A 24,610-nucleotide genomic window follows, 5' to 3' on the forward strand; every position below is an offset into this window, starting at 1 on the left:
AAGGTAATGTGAGAAAGAAAAAAAAACGCTGCATTGGATTGGTCTGATGCCTCTCCATAGGGAAACGTCTAGCAGATTCCAACGACAAATAATGCACCTTTATGTAAGTTGACGTAAGTACAGCTAACACGAGTTTGATTGTGCATTGTGTGTAACAATTAATTTTTTCTTCCTTCTGCTCCATCCCACAAGGTCCCGCGAGCGTGATAGTTTGCTACGGCATGTTTCCACTTCTTCTGTTGGTCTATCTGCAAAAAGGACAAAGGATCTAAAACAGGGCTAATTATGTTAGCCAGTCGACGAGCTGACCTTTTTCCTGCTTAATGGGTGCTTTGTTTCGTTTCGTCTCGATTTATGCTAACGAAAACAATGCCCTTTACTGGTGGAGTGGAGCATTTAACAGTGTCCTGTAAGTGTGCTCGGGGGTGTTGGAATATTCATTATGGAATTTTGTAAATGTTTACTAGACCCACCGGTCTATTAGCTTTGCCGTTTTAATGTTATTGGACAATTAGTTAATAAAATAACTGCGTGTTTTCATAGCCAAGGAGAGAGAGGGAGAGAGTGTCTAGAGTTGACATTTTGTTTAATTTTTATTTTGAATTTTTATTACCATTAATAAGTTCAAAAACACAAAACATTTAACGCTATTGTCAATGACCGCCTGCCTGGGTAAGTTTTGCATTTTTATTTCTTAATATATTTTTATAGGAAAGTCGTACAGATTTTAAATTTTTAAAATGCCTAGAAAAAACATGTTTTTCTACTTTTCATATAAAAAGAAAAAAATTTAATTTTTTTTTACCATTTTTTAATTTTTTTTTTTTCGATTGATACCTCTTATATCTACAACCGCATACACGGGTAGGCCATACGATTTGTATGGGGTTTTCATTTTCTTCGGATGCTAAAGTATATATCTCTTTATTTGCTCGCGGTATTTGCATGAAACTTTCAAGAAAGATGGGTTTTTAATTGTCCAACTAATATCATTTAGCTAATAATTTTAAAAATGCTGATTTTGTTTATTTTTTTCTTTTTTACAATTTTTTCTCCGTATATATTTAGGATTTATATGGGAGTTTTCCTTTTTTCGGAAGTTTTCTGGGACAACCTTCAGGATAAATAATTTGAAATATTAACACTTGAGTGTTAGTAATATGATAACATTTGAGGTTTATAACAGCTTACGTGGAAAGCTCTTAATTATAAAATAGAAAAAAAGGATTTATTGTTTTGTTTAAATAGCGCAGAGTTACGAAAATAATACACAAAGATTAAATATGATTAAAGATGATTAATTGGCTACAAATAACCCCGAAAAACTAGATGTATATGCTTTATACACTATTTAGAATCCGAAAACTAAAAAATCCCATCCAAATCGTATGGTCTACCCGTGTAAGCGGTCGTAGATATATGGAGAAAATTTTGTAAAAAATGCAAAAAAACAAAACCAGAATTTTTTAAAATTATTAGTATTAGTATTAGTTGGACAACTAAAAAAATCCATCTTTTCCATATTTTTTTAGTCGTAGACACTACGGTTAAACATTTGACGTTATGTAACGCCGGATGTAACGGGTAGGCAGAGTAGATGGCCGCCGGTCAACGGGGGGCTTCGAAGCCATCTTTGTGGTCAGCTCAGTTTGCTGTACGCCAACGCCAGAGGGTGTGTGTGTGACAGAGAGAGTAAGGAAATTTCCAATCAATGCCTGTACTAAACATGCCAATGAGATACATTTGTGTTGTGCAGTGGATTTTATTTAAGAATGTTGTGTTTTTTGTTTATAAAAAGAATTTATATACATACATATTTTTAATGCCATAAATGTAAAAATGGATTTGATCCAGGGGCTTTTTTTCCATTCGTCTCCCGGAGGAGCGCAGTGTGTGCCGAAAGAATGAGAGAAGTTGCGTGACACCCGCTTCACCAATTATAGTTGTGTGGGTGTAATATGATAACGCTAGCAGAAGAGATAACGATCGTTAGATAAAGAGAAGTTGTGATCAGTAGCGATCGGGCAGCAATACGCGTAAGTTATACGAAAAAAAAAGCTTTCGGTACAAAGCGATTTTACAATAATTTGGTGGCAAAAAGTGACGTCCTTTGGTGTCGAGGACTTTATTCGATATAAACAATTGTTAGCATATCAATTCGAGTGTAAATATTAAGTTTAATAGTGAAAATTTGTTTAAATTGTAGGCCGGCGTCGGCTTGGGTTTTTGTCACAGCGTACGCTCTCGAACGAGTGTGGTGGTGTACACGAAAGCTTAAAGTGTGTAAGTGAGAGAAAGGATCTTCCATCTTGTGCGGAAGCTTGTAAATTATTAGCATTTTTGTTGTGCAGTGCATTTTGCCGACGAGTTTTATTATAAAACCATGGCATAAACGTGTGGTGTTTGTTTTTATGATAACCTCTGAGCTAGCTTCGGTTATTTAATATAATTTCAATGTACATGTTGGTACGGTTCAACAGTACATGTGGAAAGTGGCTCTGTTCCTTTGTGAAAAGAAGAAAAAAAAATGATAAAAAAGTGTTTTTTTTGGTGAAAAAAAGTGAAAAAAGTGAGTCTCAATGAGCTTATTGTGTGAAATCATGTATTAAAAAATGTGGCAAAATGTGTTTTAGATGTGCTAAAGCTCGTGTAGAGTGCGTATGTGCCTTTATGCACAAGAAAAAAAAAGAAAAAAAGAGTTAGTTGTATTTGGGTGTAAAAATAAGTTACGTGAAATAATGTTTTAAAAAATGTGGCCTTTGTGGGCAAGTGTGGTAATTAAAATGTGCCAAAGCTCGTTTAGAATGCGTATGTGCCTTTGTGCACAAGAAAAAAAAGAAGAAAAGTGTTAGTTGTATTTGGGTGTAAAAATAAGTTGCGTGAAATAATGTTTTAAAAAATATGGCCTTTGTGGGCAAGTGTGGTATTTAAAATGTACCAAAGCTTGTTTAGAATGCGTATGTGCCTTTGTGCACAAGAAAAACAAAAGAAAAAAAAATGTGTTAGTTGTATTTGGGCGAAAAAAAAAGTTGCGTGAAATAATGTTTTAAAAAATGTGGACTTTGTGGGCAAAAAAATGTGCCAAAGCTCGTTTAGAATGCGTATGTGCCTTTGTGCACTAGAAAAAAAAGAAAAAAAGTGTTAGTTGTATTTGGGTGTAAAAATAAGTTGCGTGAAATAATATTTAAAAAAATGTGGCCTTTGTGGGCAAGTGTGGTATTTAAAATGTGCCAAAGCTCGTGTAGAGTGCGTATGTGCCTTTGTGCACAAGAAAAAAAGAAAAAAATGTGTTATTTATATTTGGGTGTAAAAATAAGTTGCGTGAAATAATGTTTTAAAAAATGTGGCCTTTGTGGGCAAGTCTGGTAATTAAAATGTGCCAAAGCTCGTTTGGAATGCGTATGTGCCTTTGTGCACAAGAAAAAAAAGAAAAAAAATGTGTAAGTTGTATTTGGGTGTAAAAATAAGTTGCGTGAAATAATGTTTTAAAAAATGTGGCCTTTGTGGGCGGTTTTGTGGTAATTAAAATGAAGTGCCAAAGCGCACTGAAGTTCCTTTGTGTATTTTCCTTTGTGCTCTGAAAAAAAATGTTGTTTGTTTTTGGTGCGAAAAAGCTATCAAACTATCGTTTATCGTGGTAAGTAAACCTATTTGAAATAGAAATATAGGAAGTAATATTTTTACTAGATGTGATTGATAGCTATTCCGTCTCTAAAGGGTTTGATCCGCCTGAAATTTCACTACAGTGGAGTGCCGATTATCCGGGTACCTTTTATCCGGCTGTCCCATTATCCAGTTCCAAAGGCGAATTGACATATTAACTGCAAACCGGTGACAGCAAGAAATAAAAGCTTCAATAGGGAATGATATAATTTGCACAAATTTAAAAAAAAGAACAAATTTACTTTGCAAAATGTAAAAAAGGAAATTAACATCTAGCGTTATAAAAAAAGTCTATCCATTACACACTAATATTTATCACTAAAAAGAGTTGTGCCTATTATCCGTAATATTCGCTTATCCGGCAGGGGCCGAGTCACGAAGAGCACGGATAATCGGCGTTCCACTGTATTTAACATTTGCATTGTATTTACATTGCATAACTTTACCGCTTTTGTACCCTTTGTATGGCGCTGTCTGTAAAAACGCCTAAATGTATGCAATGCTTACTAAGAAGGCTGATTATTTATAAAAAATGCTTAGGAATTTATTTCTTGGCAAAATTCATCGAATGAAACAATGAAATAAAATAACAAAATAAATGCATTCGACAGTGAAAAAGAAAAGCAATGACAAAACAAAGCAACCGTACCGATCACAAACATTACAATAACTGTCAAAATTTTGACTGACGGTGTGCAAAAACTAAAAGCAAACATCTAACGGTGACATATGCAACCGAGACTAAAATTCAATAAAACACCAATAAACTAAAATCAAACTACCAAAAGAAAGAAAAAAAAACCGTGCAGCCCATAAATGCAACATTGAGATCTTTGTCGAGGCCGAGGCTTAGCTTTTATTGTTTTCACTCTATTCGCCCGTGGTTCGAGTACAAGCCCTTACGGTGAAGGGTCGTTTGAAATAGTAAAAAAAAAAACACACAGCATATAACTCATGGAAATGCCGCTTTAAAACCCCTTTTTAGCAAATCCTTCCCTTACTCTAGGAATTGAATGTATTTTTATTTTTTCATCTTTGTTGCCCCCCTGACCGAAATGCTAATGCTTCGGGTACGTTAAATGCAGCTCGATAGTTGTCAGGACAGTTGTCGATTGGAATTTATGTTGTTATTTCGAACACACACACACACACACACAGGACATTGGTAACATCCAACCAACATGGGTTACAGCTCATGCGGAACTCGCGAGAAATTGAAGGGCCGCGAAAATAGCGCGGTGGTAGCAAAAAATATTACAACAACAGAAGAAGAAGAAAAAAACACACACGAAACACGAGTGTCAGTTGGTCTTTTTAGGTGGATTTTTTTTCTTCTTTCTTTCTTGATAATTCTTTCTCTTTCGCACCCCTTTTACGTGTATGCCACACATGTAAACACACTCGTCACTATTAGTAGTCGGGGTTGCAAAGTTTTAAAATGCTTGTACGGGTATAACGAAAAAAAAAACACAAAGGTTACTTTAAAATGCGGGGCAAAAAGTGGTAACACGAAGAGAGAAAAAAAATCCGCACCAAATAAATCGGGCAGGGTGCGGATAAATTGCACCATTGGCAAGGTTAAAAAGGTAGCAGACATTAGGAAGCATTAGACGAGGGAAGGGGTTGAATGAAAATAGAAAAAAAAATAAAAAAGATTTACCAAAAAACTACAACCCAACAACAAGGAAAGAAAAGAAGATAAAAAAACACACAACACCAAATAGAATATAACAAAGGTGACAACAATTTAAACAGTTTAAAGTACCATTCACGCTGCACGCAATCGCCTATCGAAACCCATAATGGACGGGCGGAAAAAAGAATGAAGAAAGAACAACAACAAAAAAAAAGAAGGGACGAACCCGAAAATGGGTTAAGCTGTCAAATTTGTGATTGTTCTACACGCACTCACTGTTCGCGCCGTCACTTGCTGTTGGCCTCTCGCTCTCTAACCGCTTCCCACTCCACACACAGACACACAGACGCACACGTTCAGTTCGGGGGTTTTTGCACGCGCTTGTTTCGCTTTCTAAATCAATCGAATTAGACAATTTTATTTTCACGTTCGTACCCTCTTCGGCAATGTTATCGGGTTGGGGGACTTTCTTTCGTACTTTTTTCTTCTCTTGTTCGGTTTTCTAGCGTTTTTTTGAAAAGTTTTATATTTTCGTTCCCTATTTTATTCTTTTAAAAGATGGGTTTTCGGCTTTACGGTGTCAATGATCCTTAATCGCGCGTGTTTCGATGTGCATTTGGTTGGTTGTTTTTTTTCTTTTGGGTATTTTTATAGCATCACAGGGTTTTCCTTTTTTTTGTTTTGGGCCCAGTAATGCACCACTTTCAAGATGGAATTGTTACACGATTTAGTGAGTGTTTTTTTTTTTCGTTCTTCTCTCGATTGCTTTGTGTTGCGAAAGCAGTTTTTTTTGTTGGTTGTTGACCGTCTACTGGCAAAAAAAGGGGTAAATGTGGAGTGTGTGCAATTTTGTCGCGGCTAATCGAACGCGGCCTAATGGTTTTAGACAACAAATCATCATCAACCGGGCAGGCAGGGCAAATCGATCGGCGCGCGCTCGCGCGAACACACTGTTTTGCGGCGTGTCCAGTGTCGATCGTTAAAGCTGTCAGCTGGCGGACGATAAATAAAACGCACTGTCAAAAATGTGTTCCGCCTGTGACGTCTCTACCCAAAAAAAAAATGTTTTAGAGCGAACTTTTCGCTTCGGGGAAGCGCTTATTTGTGCCTTATCGCATCGAGTTGACATTACTAAAAGGAATAGCCCTTTCCACTCGCTTCCCTTTTGGGCCTTCTCCGCTCCATTCAGGATGCATACGGTTTTAATAGCGGACATTCAGGCGCTTAATGGTTAACGGTTTACAATACCCGGTTAACAACCGTACGCCATAATATCCCACACACACACACACAGGGGGTTTTGCAGCAGATCGACGGCGATAAGCCGAGATTAATTCGCAGCTCAGTCGAGCGAAGACTCATCAAACTTTACTCTTATTGCCTGCACGACGAATTCAAGCTTTGCCAAGGAAATGTGATCCTATATAGCGTGTGCGTTCCCGAGCAAAAAAACGACTATCAACTGCTTTATCCAGCATCACATTGCTACGCCCCAAAATGCGTTGTTGATGACTGGCACATGATGGAGGACGAAATGGATGAGGAAGGAGCAAAAGAACAAAAAAAAACACAGTCCAAACAAACGTTCCCCGAAGGATACGCGCGCCCCAGACGACCTGTCGATCTTGATAGCCGGAATGGACGAATCGTCTCGACGATGGAGGGGCACACAAACAAATCGTTGTTCTACTCCCTGTTTTGGGATTTTGCACGCCCGGTGTTGGGACTAATTAGAGGATTTTATTTTTATGCGTATCACATTTAGCAGCTTCCGCTGTATCATGACGCGACGGGATTTACTAAGCTATAAGTGTATTACTCCCAGTGACGGGACGCGATACGCGTACGAGAGGATCTATTCAATATGGGGTTTTCCCATCTGTACAGTGTAAATATCCTGTAAGAGAAGACCTAGAAGAATTCAAAACCAATAAAACGCTTTTACATATTTTTAGTTTTTTTTTATAGAAATTGATAGAAACTGTGTTTTATTCTTTGTAGAAATCTTTTAAGCACTTTTATATTTAATTACACTGCAAAAAAAATCTCTTGATCAGCATTTATGAATCGTTAATGATTTAACATTTATTGATTGTTTTTAAAATTACCGCCTAAATGTATGCTAAACCACGAGGCAATGGCTGCTTATTACGAACCTTTTATTTTAATTCGTATGGCTAGATAACCGATGTACAGAAAAATAATTAAAACTAATTTTAATGAAATAAAATTTAAAATTAGATTTAATTTTTTTAATTATAAAATATGTCTGCAAATATAAAATATCATGTAAAAATATCTCTGTTAAGCGTTAATGGTATCTAAAAACAAGTGATTGCATACTTTTAGGCGTTTTGCGATCATATACCATTTTATTATGGCACAGAATTATAGGAGGAAATACACGTTCATATTTTCTATTCAGAAATGTAAGTATTTAACATTAATTTTGATTGACGAGGTTAGTATTCTGGACTTTTCAATTAAATTTATAATTACAGTACAGAAAAAAGGGGCTCTAGACGCCATACAATGAACCATAAATAAATGTCAGTGATAAAACTCCATCCCCATGGACGAAGAGATGGCCCCCCTCCGGCGAGTTGTCAGCAGTAGGCCGGTGATTACAGCAGCTGAGATTACAGCATGATAACAATACTGGTTTGGTGGTTGCTTATTGCCTAGAAATTAACACCACGGATCATCCATCGAACTTCGAACCCCTCGGTGCGCGTTCATGGAGTTAGGCCTCCTCTATCCTTTACCTGTAAACACACAAACGCACGCATCTTTACAGCGTCAATTAGCGGTGGATAAAGAATATAAAGGAAGTGTTCGCATACGCGAGTCATCCTCTCCCATTCTCCCCCGTTTTTTTTTTTTTGGCCAACTTCACTTCGGTGGCTAATCTTCTCATATTCAAATTAATTATCAAAGGATTACAGTAGAGAGACAGCGCCCCCCATCCGATCGGTGATGTCATGCGTTTTGCAGCCCTTTCGGGCGCAGATGGTCCTATCTCTCCCACCGCGCGCGCACACCGTTCACGGTCGGATTGATCGAAGCGAACCGTTTCTCGCTTGTGTAACCTGCTTCAAACCTCAAACCTCCCATCATCGGTTTTATTGTGTTGTGCGGATGAAAACTAATTAAAAATGCTCATCCTCGCGCGAAGATAATCCGTTTGGCAGTCGGGGTACGACTGTTGCAGGTTGCAGGGCAACAGGCGCTGAGTTTCAAAAATGGAAAACGTCTACCCTTTGCGCGCGCTTTTTAGCTTGTGATTGAGTCGAGCGCGATTTCGCTATCGGGTGGGCAACACCGCGAACCTGACGACCTGACATTTGTTGTGCAAAATCATAACAGATGGTTTCGTGTCGCGTTTATTTTGGGGATGAGTAACCTGTTTTTCGTCCGTAAGAGGGTGAAAGAATTATCTTCTTTTTTTCTTTCTTGCAAACCACTAATCGCTAATTAGCTGGGGATTTTTCTGGAGAGTGATAGCAAAGTGTCTACTACTACGGTAGGTAACTTATTTCTAGCACAATTTCAGAACTCCTAAAGGATGATGTATTTCATCTCAGCATCCTCTTTTCTATAATAAAAACTTGTTGCCCGTGTTACAATGTTTACCCATACAGTACAGTGTGTTTAAAACACTCCTCACGCACCGTCGCTGGTCCATAAGTTCCAATTTCAAACCATAACTTCCTAGCCCATCCGGTTTTTGGTTCCGGGAGTGTATGGTTCCGTACCAAAAGTTTGGTTGTAAATTTTTACGATAATTTATATTGATGCCACTGCAGCTCATTGAAGACTTCTTGCAGTCAGCGCAGTCCTGCAGGGGTGGACACGTTTTTACTTTGGAGTCAGCAATGGAGGTGATTATGGCAAACGATGGGTGATGATGATGATGATGCTAGTGGAAGTAAAATGTTGCACCACACACAAAGAAGCATCTCGGACGAAACTGTGCACGGTGATGGTACTCCCGGTGATGGCATAAGATTAAATTCGCGCCCTGTCAAGGAATCGAACAATAAGCCATCCGAATCCGGTGACAAAGCAAGGTCCTTGGGGGAGAGGCGAGGACAAGCGTAATCTTGCACTTTTACTTCCCAACCGACCCGAGGTCGAACCCCCCGGGTCGTGGGAGAGTCGTTTCAGCAAGACGCAGAAGTTTTCTGAGTGTCAATCCCAGTTGAAGTGGTGTTTGAAGTTATGAACGGTATCTTCCCCATTCCTGGAGGATCGTGTGTTTGGCAGCTTCAGACCGTACGGAGTACCATTTGCATAGGTCCCCCGCATCCGGACTCGGGGATATCAGTTTTGATGAAGCAACTGGTCGTAAATCACCACCGGAAGAATGCTTCTTTGTTGCGTACGGCGGGTGCATCACTTTATCCGGCAACGGCAAAGCGAAACGGAACAATGAAGATGGCAAAACATCAGCAAACCGACACTGTACCGACCGGGTTCAATTTATTCTGCAATGTGAGATGGTTAAAACTTTTTCCTCTTAATAATCGAAATAAACTCTAGCACATATTTGCTGCTAGCAGAATGTTGAATGAGTCATCCGGAGGAGTGCGCCCAGTAGCAACCTGTCGTCAACGTTTGCCACCGCGAACCCCGGATGGCACACAGACACAACATGCGATGTAATAGTTTTAATGTGCAGTCCAATCAATTTTTACGATGCAATGCAGTGGGTGACTGGCGGGTAGTTTCTGGCTGAATGGAACCCACCCGAGACCCACGTGTGCTTATGCCCGCATCTTAACACCCGGTGATCGTGTGCACACTCACACGCTTTGTTTGTTGGAAAAGGGGTTATAGTTTTTTGCAGTTTTTAATGCTTTGTTAGCATTAGTGAGGATGCATTTCATGGAGAATCCTGGTTTTTGGTGGGGGAGGTGGGATTAGCCGACCTTAGCACTCTCGCTGACAGTCACACTATCTGGACAGAAGCGCCAATGGCGGACTGAGCTGATGAACTAATGGAGGTTCTAAATGTCACGTTTTATCTTTGACACTTGAATGGAATGGTTATTATTTTATTCGGCAAATTGTTTATGGACCTGAATATACATTGTTAACCTCGGTTTTGAATCAGTTTTCCGTTCATATTTCTTTGTGTTGAAGTTATCACAATATACAATATAATATTATTAAATCCGCGAACAACAATAGACATCAATATAAAAAAACTTCAACTTTGGGGAGAAAATGTCTCTTGTGGGCGAAGTCTTACATTCGCTATAGACAAAGACGCTTTCAAGAGATGTTTGAAAACTCCACGGATTCCTTTGCTTTTCCATGCATAACTATTCCAATCATAGCTCTATGACATGTGCTATAAAAATGCTATAAAACCTACGGTTTTCAAAATTTCGCGCTCTTAAATGTCAAAATCCACTTGTCATCTGGTATTGAATATCTCGAAGACTTCATGTACTATATTTATTCATCTGGTTCAGACTAGTCACATCACGAGAATGCAAATTGTTCATGGACCTGAATATACATTGTTAACCTCGTTTTTGAAAACTCCAGGGTTTCCTTTGCTTTTCCATGTAAAACTATTCCAACCATAGCTATATGACATGTGCTATAAAAATGCCATAAAATCCACGATTCTCGAAATTTCGCGCTCTCAAATGTCAAAATCTAATTGTCATCAGGTATTGAGTATCTCGGAGACTTCATGTACTATATATATTCATCTGGTTCAGACTAGTCACATCACGAGAATGCAAATTGTTCATGGACATGAATATACATGTTAACCTCGTTTTTTGAAAACTCCAGGGTTTCCTTTGCTTTTCCATGCTAAACTATTCCAACCATAGCTCTATGACATGTGCTATAAAAATACTATAAAACCCACGATTTTTTAAATTTCGCGCTCTTAAATGTCAAAATCCATTTGTCATCAGAGAATGACACTGGATACCCAAAATGAATATTTATAGCAAATATATTTGAAAGTTTTTTATAAATAATTTCAACCTTTGGTAAACCATTCCAATTATTTAGTAAGGATCTCTAACATGTTCAAGCAACTGAATGGGTTATTAGAAAATTAGTCTCAACACGACCTAAATCTGTTCCGAAATCAAACATTATCCCGCGGCGAAGTGGATCAGTACGTCTTCATAAACGATTTTGTGAGGCCACATGTTTCAAATGAACTTTTGCCCAATAATTTTAAACCCTTCACCGCAACCCTCCACCCGTGACGGGATGAACTTTTTCTTTCCATCGGGGTTAAAAGTGATAGAGACCAATTTACACGACCATATTGCAAATTTGTGTACGTAATTTGCATAAACATACCGCACCAACCGGGTGCCTGTGGTACTAATAATAATATTTAATAATACGGGGTACTCGAAATTTGCCAATCGAACGCTTAACGCGGCACTCGATTACATCGTGCCGACGAATAAATCTGTCACCAGTAGCAAAAAACCCCCGTGCTGGATCGGGTGCGCAAAAAAAACACAAGGGGACGACGGATCAATTATGCTCATCGATACCCAAATTGGTGGCGGATGGTACGTTTGGGAAATGTAATAAATCAGCGAGCTAGGAATGTGAGCAAGCGGTGGAATCCAGCCCACCCAAGCATATGCTGTCTTTACTTTTCTACTAAACAAAAAACAGCAGAACCGTAGAGTGACAAACCGAAAAAAAACCACTTCAGTGAAGGGGGATATATTGGAGAGAAAGAACAATTTATGCATATTTTATTTATTGGGTTAAGCGCCCGATCCCGTTTGCTCTTTTCTGCCTGTCCTGGTTCTGCCGTCGGGTTGCATTTGCATTTCAATTGGATCGTGTACGCGTCACAGCCACGTGGTAATTAGCGGCTTGTTTTCGTAAGCATGCGAGAACAGCGTTGTTGCGTGAGTGTGCGCACGCGTCCACACCCTACCTCCTCCGTCTCACTCCCCCCTCCCAATGCGTACCCAAATTCGGTGGGCACAATTTGTGCGTAATTCCAGTGCGCAAAATGATGCTGGTAATTAATATTGAAAAATTCATAATTGACTGCATGGTAGCGGAGAATAAATTAAAACCATTTTTTCCCAAGGATTCAGCCACTGACCGTGACGGGAAGTGGATCATCGCGAAAAAAAAACAACTCCCGGACACGGTTTTTGGGGTTAAAGTTTTATCGACACTTAAGGATCTACCCGGGCGTCATTAGTTTTAGGGGTTTGAAGAGTTGAATTAATTTCAATTTCTACCAGTCGATTGAGGAAGCGCGCGTGTCTCCTGGTAGTTGAGTTGTTTTCATTTCAGTGGTGTTTGAGATCATTTCACACTACGTATGGAGTGTTGGGTAAAGCATACTTTTCTACATAACAAATAAACAGGTTAGATCTCAGTAGTATCATCCAAGAAGTAAGAAAGGAAGATTTTGTCTATTTCTTGGAGACCTGTTTGTCTTCATGAGGGTTTTGGAGATCTTTATAGCTAAATAGTTAGTTTTGCCTGTTTGGAGCTCCAGCACCAGAGCATATGTTATTATCTATATGCTCTGAGCTCCTCACATAGAATTCTTGTTCTTCACGATACATCAGTAACCTTTAGACATGTATTCACCAAGATCTCATCCTTTGAACAAATTGTTAGAAAGAGGAGAAAAAGAGAGATGACAGGCTCTTGTGTAGGGTAGGAATTCACTAAAAGCTACTCCAAACGCTTCTCCAGGAAATTTAAGGCAACTTTGAGAACTTTGAGAGGGAGTTCCTATCTTACTTCAGCTCCAGGCTTGAGATTCAGACATCATGTCTATGATGTACTTCAGATATTATTTCCTTTAGATATTAAGTCTCAGACAAGAATTGTATTTCATTGCAATATTCAAGTACGTATCGTATTCGTATCGTAAGTAGTACGTATTCAAGTACGTATCAAAACATCTTTCAAAGGCGTAATATATCTAACATATCTCATTTCACACTTTTTGTTCACGGACTCAGTTCTTGTCGGGTCGCAGTTTTCCAAATCCAGTCCAAATTAATCACCGTCAGGCAAAACGGGGAAAACTGAGAAGTTTGCTTGGCAAGTCCCACGGGGGTACGCGATGAAGCGTCGTGCGACAAATGCCGGACACTTCACGCCGGCGCCGGTGATTGATGATCGACGCACCCGACCGGAAGCGTGTCCTTCGGGAGGACGTGCCAGGGCCAAAACGCGCGCGTACGGTTAATGAATACCGGAAGCGGGCGCGCTTTGATGATGATGTGTCGCGCCCCACAGTCCAGGGCATAAAGTGCGAAACCTTTTGTTTTGTCAGCGCGGTAGAGAGGGCGGTAGCGATCGTGTGCTTGAGTGGTCGTGTTTCGGGGTGGTGAACCTTTTTTTCCCCCGTTTTTCTTTTTCATCGATTGCCCTGAAACGGCCGTCCTTGGAATGGTTGAGATTAATTAGGAAGGCGTGCGACTGTGGTGTATGGTGGTTGAAATTTAAAAGTTACCCAGGAAATGGTACCGAAAACGTGGGATGATTGCATGCGAGATGGGTTTTTGATAGTAGGTTCTTAATGTAGACACTTCCGGAACGTCACCTCACTAAGAGAGCGATAAGTAATTTTTGCTCAGTTTATAACACCCGGTTCAAGAGTAATGTCTTGTCTTGTCGCGTCAGTTTAACCCTTGACCACCAAGTATCGATTGATTAATTTTTATGAGTGTTACATTGAAGGTAAAATAAACCTTTTCGATAAATATGATCCAATATTATCCTGCTCTCTGTGTAGTACATCTGTTTATTTGTCAATTGATGTCACTTTTTAAATGTCACCCATTTGTCATACTACCCGGCGTGACAACCCTAGCAAGGGGCAGGTAATGTGTCCTTTTTCTATTTATTTCAGATCACTTCCAGAAAGGGGTTTGAATTATGCTGTATGCCCAAGGAATGCAACAAAAAAAAGATAATTCGATTCGGATTCGGATCTCAAAAAAAAAAAAAGATTTCATTCTGCCCGAAGATTATGCGATTCGTGCGAAATTTGTTCCCACACTGTATGTACCGCGAACCGATCAGTTCAAACGATTTATTTATCCATCACCACATCTATCTCAATCGAGTCGCACGTACCTCTCAATGGTACCGGTCCATCCGGACAACCGTCACAAATCGGGCGACTGTTTGCCACTCTTGACAGGGACCACTTTTGTGCACTTGGTCCGTACGCTTGCAACCGTACACGCAACCGGCGCTGACGATTCGTTGCGCCATTACGAAAAACCTTCCAAATGGGAATAAAGAAAAGAAAAAAAAATGACGCTTTGTTTAAAATCTCATTTAAGAGTGTCGGTTTTGCCGAACCTTGAATGATCCATTTAGTCACCAGTACGTGACAGTTGTCTTCTACTGCGGCACCGAAGGGTTAATAATAAGGCGCCCGATGATTGATTTGTGTTTTTTTCTCCCCCGGATGAATGTTTGTGTGTATGTGGGGGGGACCGGGCACAATTGGTTACGGGAACTGGGTGAGAAAGAAAATGGAGGAAGAAGAAGAAAAAAAAGAAAAAACGTCAGATCGTCTTTTGGGTCCGGTTGACGGATCGAAAATGACAACCGGAACCACGTGCTTGGAGATTTTGATTCGGAATGGTTTTCCAAACTTCCCAATAAGGGGGTGACCGACGCATCCTTACAGCGAGTGATTATCGGGTACGGTTGCAGTGAATGTTAGGTTAGGAATCTTCACGTGAGGAGGGAGTGAGGTGGCAAAGTAATTGGCGAAGAATTTGACTTTTAAACAAAAACCTCCCTCCCCCTTTATCCGACGTCTTGTCGGAGGGTACATTTTAAGGAATTGAAAATTACATGAGAAATATCCACCGAAACGGAACGAAAGTCTTTCGGCTTAGTTTGGCAAAGCCAGAAGGGTAAGGATTTGTAAAAGGATGAAGGTTCACGTTTCTTGTTTGGCTCGGGGTTGGTATTGGTTTTCTACCATTCAATGACATTCCTTAAGGTTTACAACACACACACACACACAAAACCCCCAAAGGATATTTCAATTTTCCGCTTCCCTCCCTCCGCCTGCTAGAAGGAATTAATTCCTAAGCTACCATGTTATGTTTAAGCATTAAGACACAACTATGTGTCGTGTTTGCTGCCAAAAGATTTTCTTTCTAATGTTGGAATGATTATTATTTTTCAGGAGGACAGGAAGACGGCAAAACCGGTGTGAGCAGGTAGGTACAAACTGGCAAAAGTTTTGGCAATTAGTTTTGCTACTTAGTATGATTACTTTTGATAGTTTTGATGCTGGCTGTTAGCTGCCTTTGTTTTCAGTATTGAATTTAAATAATATAATTTAAATAGATGATATTTCAACTATAAATGTTTGTTACATTATTATAATTTTGTTATAGTTCTTTTATGTAAATCGAATCTATTTTTCACATCCAATCGGTTTTTGTCTGTTGCGCAAACTTGACGGTGAATGTAATCAGTGTCGGTGGTCACGGTTTTCAGCTTACCCGCTACCAGAATTGAATTGTAAACAGCCGATCGACCGCCGTTCTTAATTCGTTCCTGTCGCACGACCTGTCATTTCACTGTTTCCAGCGTATTGCTCCTACCGAGCATAAATTTAGGCGTTTGCTTACTTATTTTTATTAGACGTTTTACTTTTATTGCATACCTTACAGGCGTTTTTCGTATAGAAAGCCACAAAGTATGCAATCAGCATAGTAAACATACTCTCAATAGAAAATTTCTTGTATTCCCATCAAGCATTTTATTGCATACCTTGCAGGCGTTTTTTCGTAGAGAAAGCCACAAAGTATGCAATCTGCATAGTAAACATACTCGCAATAGAAAATTTCTTGTATTCCCACCAAGCATTTTATTGCATACCTTGCAGGCGTTTTTTCATAGAGAAAGCCACAAAGTATGCAATCTGCATTGTAAACATACTCGCAATAGAAAATTTCTTGTATTCCCATCAACCATTTTACTGCATACCTTGCAGGCGTTTTTTCATAGAGAAAGCCACAAAGTATGCAATCTGTATAGTAAACATACTCGCAATAGAAAATTTCTTATATTCCCACCAAGCATAACTCTTCTTGGTCCTTTCCCATTACAAGAACGCAAAAATGTTAAACATTTGCTCTGTCTTCACCACTTTCTGTGTCTTTATTTTACACAGCAATCAAAACCAAACAAGGAACTGATTTTCCACAACCACATTACGCTTCCTTACTTTCCTTCAAGCTTAACGATTTAACGAAGCAACATCAAACGAATGTTGAGTGTCTACCAGGCAGGCAGGCGTCAATGTTTAATTAAAAACCTCCGTTCGTTTTTCTCCGCAATCTGCTTACGGGTAGTGCCCTTGACAGGGTTTCACTACGTGAAAGAAAAACTAAGTATGTGTACCGGATCTACCACGGTAAAGCGCTAGGAGCAGGTGACCGAGCTCTAGCATTTGCGTGTGTTGAAATCAATCAAAACTTTACACCGCAAAGTCGGAAGTTGTAAAATTGTCTTAAGATGTTTAACCATGCTTGGCCCAAGACATGCCGAACAAGCGTGGCATGGTTGCTGGCTATTGATTGTGGTTTTGCTGGAAGATGAAAGACGTATCGGTTGTTGATTTTTCCAAGACATACGTCCAAGTGGATGAGGATTGTGCCTCAGTAGTCCTTTTGCTCGGATGATGGTTTTAATGGAATTCTTCACAACGTTTTTAATGTGCACACTGGATCTATAAGTATTTCCCACTGGGAAGGTGGGAACATTTCCTCTCGAGTAGTTGACATAACGACCGTATAAAAAAAAAGTGTTTTAATCGAGGTAAATTCTCCCCCACATTAATGCATAATGAACAAACCAATTACGTCAGTTACGCCGTTTCCTGTAATGTATCTTAACATTGTATGGTTGTTTGCTTTGTCGTTTCTTTGACTTGGTACAAAATCATTATCATCAACGCACATTAACAACAACAAAAAAACTCCTTTTAATGAACGTCAACAATTTACAAATTGGAAGGAACTAAATTTCATCATCAGGCAGCACTAACTACCAGCAGGAATGAGCTATAAGTGAGCAAAAAAAAAATACTTACCTTAACCATAACCGAGCAAATACCATTAGAAGTGTAACCACACGCATCGGTCGATTAACTTTCCCAGCTTGCACACCACAATGCGGGAAACAAATTTTTTGATCAACAGCAAAAAAAAAAAAACAAAACAAATCTACTCTACTTTTCCTTACAGAAAAAAAGGTAAAAAATATGTATTGCGCAAAAAAAAACGCACAACAAAACGTCCCTGAATTGAAACAATAAATAAAACAAATTGATACGAGGGACATTCGATGGATAAATGGAACAAAAGACGATCAAAATGAAGTTAAAAAAAAGGCGCATAAAACAAAGTCACAACAAGAAGAATGTGATTATGAAACCGATGCTTACGAGAAAATTCGAATTCGAGGAACAAATTACCCGCATCGGTAACGGTATGAGTGTCAGCTGAAAGTCCTCATCTCCCTCCACCCTCATCATATTCGGGACGAGAGTGAAAATGAAACAAATAAGTTAATAAAAAAAACAATCAAGCTTACATACAAAAGAAAATGATGAGCATAAAAATATTTAAAAAAAATCCCCCCAACACACACACGTGATCATTTTCACCCGAAACAGTCAACAACAAAAAAAAGGAATGATTCAAATCAACGATACGTAATGATACAGCGAAGTGGTAAACAAACGACCCGAACAAACTAACTCCCAATTGCTGGAGCCTCATCCAGCTGTGCAACAACTCCGGGGGGAGAAAAACCGAAAAGTAGTTAGCGCGACACCCCCCAAGCAGTCCATCAACGGGGTGGAAAATGTTTGATGACTTACTCGTTTTTTTCGCTTTGCTTTTCCCTCGTTCGGGGGTTTTTGAGGATAATGAATGCTTTTTAATTCCACTAAAACAATTTAAGGTACGACTTAAAATGAACAAAAAAAAAGGAAAACAGGGAGCCGGAAAAACAAGCGGAGGTGAAAAATCAACCGACCGCAAAGCTGGCAACCGGCAATCGAAACTCAATCGTCGACAAATATATGCATAACAAACACGATAACATGATGGCAATAAAATTAAAATAAAAAGCAACAAAAAAACACACCCGAATGACACGATGGTGTTGTGGCCCCCTCTACGGGAATGGATGGTGGATGACACGAAACGTGGGAAGTGAAAATGCGTCCCTGGGTAAAAAAAAGGGAGACGAAGAAAAAAATACAACTCCCGTCGGTGCTAATGGAGGAAGGAAGCTTTACCCGATGTGTGTGTCTGTATATGTATGTCTAATTGCACTTTGTTCTAGTATGATTTATGCACCGTTTGTTATTGTGTGTGATGGATAACTAATTACAAGGATGATAAGACTGCTTTTCTTAGATGTGATTTTATTGTGTTTATTTGTCGTTCGAAAATTGCCATGAACGAGCTGCGCCTAAATGTATGCTATTGACACGTTTTAGTTACACTTATCGTTCAATAGGCGAAAAAAACATTAAATTGTATAACTTCAGGCGCTTGGAGAATATACATTAGCAAAAACGAAAAATTTGAACACTTTTAGGTAAAGTATTCTTGCATGTGTCATGTGCATGTGCAAACTTATCTCTAATACCGTTTAGAATTTTGGTCCTTTTAGCTCAAAGTATAAAGTTTTGAGAAAAATATTCATGTTGGGGATGTTTACTGCAAAATCTGCAAATATGTTTGTTGAAGATAAAGACACTAGAACAAAAAATGATAATATAGAAGAAGAAATAACTCTTAAGTGGAGTAAAATTATTTGTTCACGGAGCACGAGGATCTTGTCTTTCGCTTGCTCAACTAACATAAATAGTCGCTAGTTCTTCACCACTTCAAATCATCCATCCGGAAAGCAACGGAACGGATCAACAGCTGGACCGTGTCGTGGTCACGTCCAGGTCGATTAGGCTTGCGACCGTGTTTAGCGATCATTACCGCATTTAAAAAAAAAACGCCACGAAACCGTCAAAGAGGAGGACCTTTCTACAGCAGATGAGGAGCAAATTAATTCAACAGCTTCACCACTAATACCGTGTGTGGCCATGTGTCATAGATAGAGGTAGTCTATGGTATTGTAGGTGGTAGGTTACAATCGAGAACCCTCCAAAAAAAAAGAAGGGAAAACCGCAAACAGAAACTCCACACCCGGGAGTTGGGGAGGGGGGGGGGGGGCAGTGGTGACAAAACTCATCGTCCTCCATGTGATGGACCTTTAACCACCAAACGGCACCAAAACAATGGCAGATAAGTGGAGGAAATAAAAAAAAAGGCAAAACGCAAGCATGCATGTAGCGTGGCAATTAAAAACGCATATTTGAAAAATCATAATCGCGCCCACCCACCGGCGCAGGAAGAGGAGATCTCACCTCACGCGTAGCAAGAGCATGGCAAATCGTGGGTTTGGTCAAGCATTGGCGATTAACGTCACCCGAAATACGAACGTCTCTGTAAAGGCGTTTGTGTGTGGAACGTTTGACGAAGATGCTTATCTCCATACGTGGCATGGTATGGGACCACATCCTGGACGAGATATGTGGAGGAGTTTCCATAAATCTCCCCCTCCATCTCTCGACTCTACTGTTCGCTTCGTCCCGCAACGATACAGTCATCTCAATTATGATCGCACGATGCCCGTGAAGTGTGCACGGCAGCTGTGTTTTAAACCTTGGGGGGGATAATACCGGTTACGTCCGATAGAGACGGTACGGTATGTCAACCATTATTGCTGTCGCGACCCTCCACCGGATGGTGGTGGCGGAGTCCGCCAAAACGGGAACATACGGTTTTGAGGTTAAGTGGAAGTAAATTAATTAAGATTCAAATTGCTTCCGAAGCGTCCTTGGGCAGGACGGCGTTGACATCGTCGGGCTCCTTTCACGATCCGGACACGATCTTCTTAACCTCTTGCTACCAAATCTCCTCCCAAAATTTCAATGAGCCTGGAGTAGGAATTGGAGAATTGGGAAAAAAGAAGCTAGAAATCACTGATCCCCGCTTGGTTGCTATTAATTTTCTGCCCCCGTTTTTGCTTCAAACACATACACAACTCACTTGTACTGTGTACATCCCTTGGTTTGTAGCTGACAAGATGTCATACAAGATGTTTTTGTAATTATTTCCCACCTCCACGGTGCACCACGTGTTTGACGTCGGGATATGATTTATCCCGACAGCTCAGAGCATCGAGACTTGAGAATTGATTTAGAGGATGCGAGTACGTTCGAAATAGCTTACCGTATCTTGGGTAGCTGATCGGTAACACGCGCCATATATACACCACATCCGGCGTGGGTGTTTTTGAGGTTAGGGAGATCACGATCGATGATGGATCTCTTTCGGTGGGTTAGACCGTACGGAATGAAGCGGATGAGCTGCTTCCGAAATGGTCGATTGTCGGTAAGACACGCGAGAAGTCATTAGTGATCGTTTCTGGAGGGGATTATTAAATTATTGCCTGTCACTGCTCGATCGGACGTAGTCCGCCAGATCTCCTGAGCAGTCTTGTGAAGCACGTGTTTCGTGCCCAAGCGTTAAAATGGCTGACAGGAGCACCCGAGCTATCTTGTTCAAAAATATTGGAGAACAATTCTTGACACAATACCCAAATCACGCTACTCCATGTTAGCGAATAGCGAAGTTCCACGCGCCAATGAGCGCTCAAAGATGTCTACGTCTAATAAACATTTTGCCATCAACCATTCACCTATTATAGATGATCCGGTTTCATGAGACGCCTCATCCAGACGATGGTTTTTTGTGGGGTGGGTCACATTACACGCTCTCTAGTTCCAATCAAACAAACCCGCAGACTCTTGCAATTTCTCATAATTGCTCAAGGATGGAAGAATAAAACACCTCCCGGTGTACAGGTTTAGCGGCCGCGAAGCGGACATAAAAATGCGAGCACATAAAAACCGATCCCCGGATCGGTTAAGAAAACGGACTCGGACCGAAGAGGGGAAAAGACATGGCGCAATGCTGTAAATCTGCCCTCCTTTTTTTTTTTGGTGCGGTGCGGTTACCATCGTCACCGGCCTTCAATCAAGCGACCAATTCTTCTATCCAGAACCTCATGCCTCGATATAGCTGCTGCTGTTGCTGTGTGTTTTTTTTATTATTATATGCTTCACCGATGAATATCATTTTCCGCGCCACGCCATGTGGGATGTGGGGTAATAATTTATTTTTCCGCAAACGATGCGGGCCGCAGCTGTAATTGCTCTACACATTGCGCAGTTGACACGCAAACATGGGGCAAACGTCAAATTTTGCGAAATAGAGTAACAGTGTTTGAACTGTAATGCTGAATAGATATTGCTGGAAATAAAATCACAATAGAAATATTAATTATTTGTAAATATTTCATTTTTAGTTGTAAAGAAAGATGTTTTGTATTTAATATTGCATACTTTTAGGCGTTTTTTTTCATTTTGCTATAAAATAATGAATAAAAATCGCCTAAAATAATGCAATTTGCTTAACTATTTTTTTGAGAAAAATATGTCAGTTATTTTAAATAAGCCCCAAAAAAGAAGCTCCCCCCACCTCCTGTACCACCCACCCGTTTTCCACCCCTTTTTGGTACCCCTTTCCCCTTTTGTATGGAATCACAATTTTTTTTGCCACTGTTGTTAAAACAGCTTATAGAGCTCAGTCGCATGCTTTTTTTTCTTTCTTTCTGCATCGCGTGATTTTATAGGTTTTTCATCTGCCATCCGCGCGAAATGCGAAATTGATCCCGTTTGGTGCGGGAATTTTCGAGGAGGCACAAGTGTCAGTTTTGCACCGGGATTAGATGCCTGTTTTTGGGGAGGTGGGTGGGTGGTTGTGTTAGGTGAAACGGGTGGGTTTTTTTATTGGTGTAGAAATTTAATGTTTTAATTATGGTTGAGTGATTGGAGTGTGATGCTTTTAGTGGTTTTTTGGGACGATTTTAATGGGTTGCCTGTACTTCGGTCTTTTTCTTTCCTTCGTTCGATTGAGAAGTATACGCTTGCACCGATCGTTTCAGTCAATGTTTTTTTCTTTTGTTGTTGTACGACTTTTACGACCAGTCTCACTGGTGTGGGTTAAGCAGAATGGTTTTGATTTGTTTGCAAGATTTTTTTTTTGGTTTTTTTTTTGTGACCCGTATAAGAGTTTGTTAGAGAGATGGAGAGCATGATTAGGTGATGGTGTGTTAAGTATTTCACTAAAAAAATTTCCAATATTAAAATATTAAATTAAAAGCTAATTTAAAATATTTTCTAATATAAATTAAGTAGAAGTAAAAATATTAATTTTTATAGCTACTTGAGATAAAAATAATTTTAAAAAATATTTCCAACAGTTAACTCGTCATAGAGCACCGTCTAAGCGTGCTTCCTTAGCTTAGCGCTTCGCTTCAAAAGAAGACATAAAATTCGCTACCGTTGCTACCCGTGCGTTCGGGCCCGGTTCGGTGTGCTCATAAAAAAAGTGATTTAAATGGAAATTGGAAAGCGAACCAATTCACCACGCGAAAGGAAAAAAGCGGAAGCGGAAAGATGGAATACGGTTTTTATTTACTTGCTTGATTACAAACTGTCGCGGCCTGCATCCATCCGATCTGGACCGATAGCGAAGTGCAACTGATGGTTTTTTTTTGTAAGCGAAACGAAGGAACAAAAAAAAAAGGTTCCTATATCCAACAAAGGAAAACTTAAACTCCTTTCATCAAAGGCCGATAGAATGTGGCGCCCCCCCCCCGACTGCGAAAACCGATATGGGTGGCTTGGAAGTGTTTTGTAATTTCTAATAAATCGAATTTTTACGACATATTCCATGGTTGATATTCGCTGAGCGGTAAACATTAATTCAAAACGCCTAGCAGCTGTAAAATGGAAGTTTGAATTATTTGGTGGGATTTTTTTTGCTTTTACTTTTCAAATCACCGCTGACAGTTAAGACGGTTTAATATGACATTTTTCGTTTTTCTTCTTCTTCTTCTTCTTCTTCTTCTTCTTCTTCTTCTTTTTCTTCTGTGACACTTTGTGAATTTCAAATTTTTTGCACAACTTCGGTGTAATTTTACCGCAATGAAGGTAAACGAATAAATCCTTCATTGAATCACTTCAATAGGAATATATCATTTTGGAAGCGGGATTGCTTTCACTTGTTGCAACATGTGAAACATTTTATTTTTCATCGTCTACCTCCTACCTTCCCACCGTAATGTTGCGCTTGTAAATGATTTGTGGCTTACAAATATTGCTCTCCACGCGTGGAACGAAGCAATGCAGATGGAAACTCATAAATACGCCATGTACATGAAAGGTGGAGAAGATTTGTCCCTCGATTTTAAGGTATTTTTGGTTAAAGAAGAGGAATAATAATTCATCGAAGATGACATGTCGCAAAAACCTGGAGGGTAAGAATGCTTTAGAAGATTTTTTTTTAAAGAACAAAAAATCAAAGACTCGCTAAAGCAGGCTTCGGATGGAAAATAATCTCACCAATTGAAGGGCGCACTGCATCGCCGTATTATCCATCAAGGTAATGAAATGACGAGCTACCTGTTTGTCGTTTGATGTGGTAGCTTACCGGCAACGGATATATCTCCATTTTTCCTAAGTTTGAGCATTTCCAGTTTTTTTTCCATTGCTGAAACATTTCAGTCACGTGAAAGCATTGTATCGGGTGCACAAACAATCTAAGTAAAAGGGAAGTAATGCAGAAAAAGATTTTCCACTACAATCAGCTAAAGGATGAGTTCCAGATGAAGAAGCTTTAAATTTTGATTATTATTTGACGTACTTCGGAAGGTAGGCGACTCCCATTTATAGTCTATTGCTGATGCTTTGTAGTTGTTTTGTATAAAACAAAGAAGTAAAGTAAAATTAAGAGAAAAAAATATTGTGATGAAAATGACGCATTCTATTCTAAATGATTCTAGGTAGTTCTAGTGTTAATATCACTTAAAATACCGTGGAATTCCAAGGACCTCCATCAGCAATTTCCAAGGTCCTCCACCAGCAATTTCCAAGACTCGTAGTCAGAGAGAATTTCTTGGTTTCCTTTCGTTGTGGTGCAATTTCAGGTGGATTGCAAGGCTTCTCTTTTAACCCCCTGTACCTTCAGAGAGCCTACGCATCTTAGTTGTCAAGAGTTCCGTAGGAAGTCAAGACACTAGAGAGAGCAAGTTTGCCATGTCGCTCAATTAAGCTTAGTCATCTATCGTCCGAAGTGGTTAGGTTTTCCCCAC

General features: G+C 39.7%; 1 protein-coding gene across 2 annotated transcripts in view; it reads left to right on the forward strand.

The window, feature by feature from the left end:
* Positions 1-1,522: 1,522 nt before the first annotated feature.
* The window catches only part of LOC125771345 (uncharacterized), a 44,092-nt gene continuing 21,004 nt past the window's right edge, over positions 1,523-24,610 (forward strand). The window contains exons 1-3 of one of the 2 annotated variants that reach the window (XM_049441896.1): positions 1,523-2,036; positions 2,207-3,637; positions 15,492-15,525. In XM_049441896.1, the coding sequence (XP_049297853.1) occupies positions 3,588-3,637; positions 15,492-15,525 (84 nt within the window). In that variant the 5' untranslated portion in view covers positions 1,523-2,036; positions 2,207-3,587. Of the gene's footprint in view, positions 3,638-15,491; positions 15,526-24,610 lie in introns of both variants that reach the window. The other variant, XM_049441887.1, reaches the window with a different exon arrangement.

This window comes from Anopheles funestus, chromosome X, assembly GCF_943734845.2.
Source record: "Anopheles funestus chromosome X, idAnoFuneDA-416_04, whole genome shotgun sequence".
NCBI classification, from domain to species: Eukaryota; Metazoa; Arthropoda; class Insecta; order Diptera; family Culicidae; genus Anopheles; species Anopheles funestus.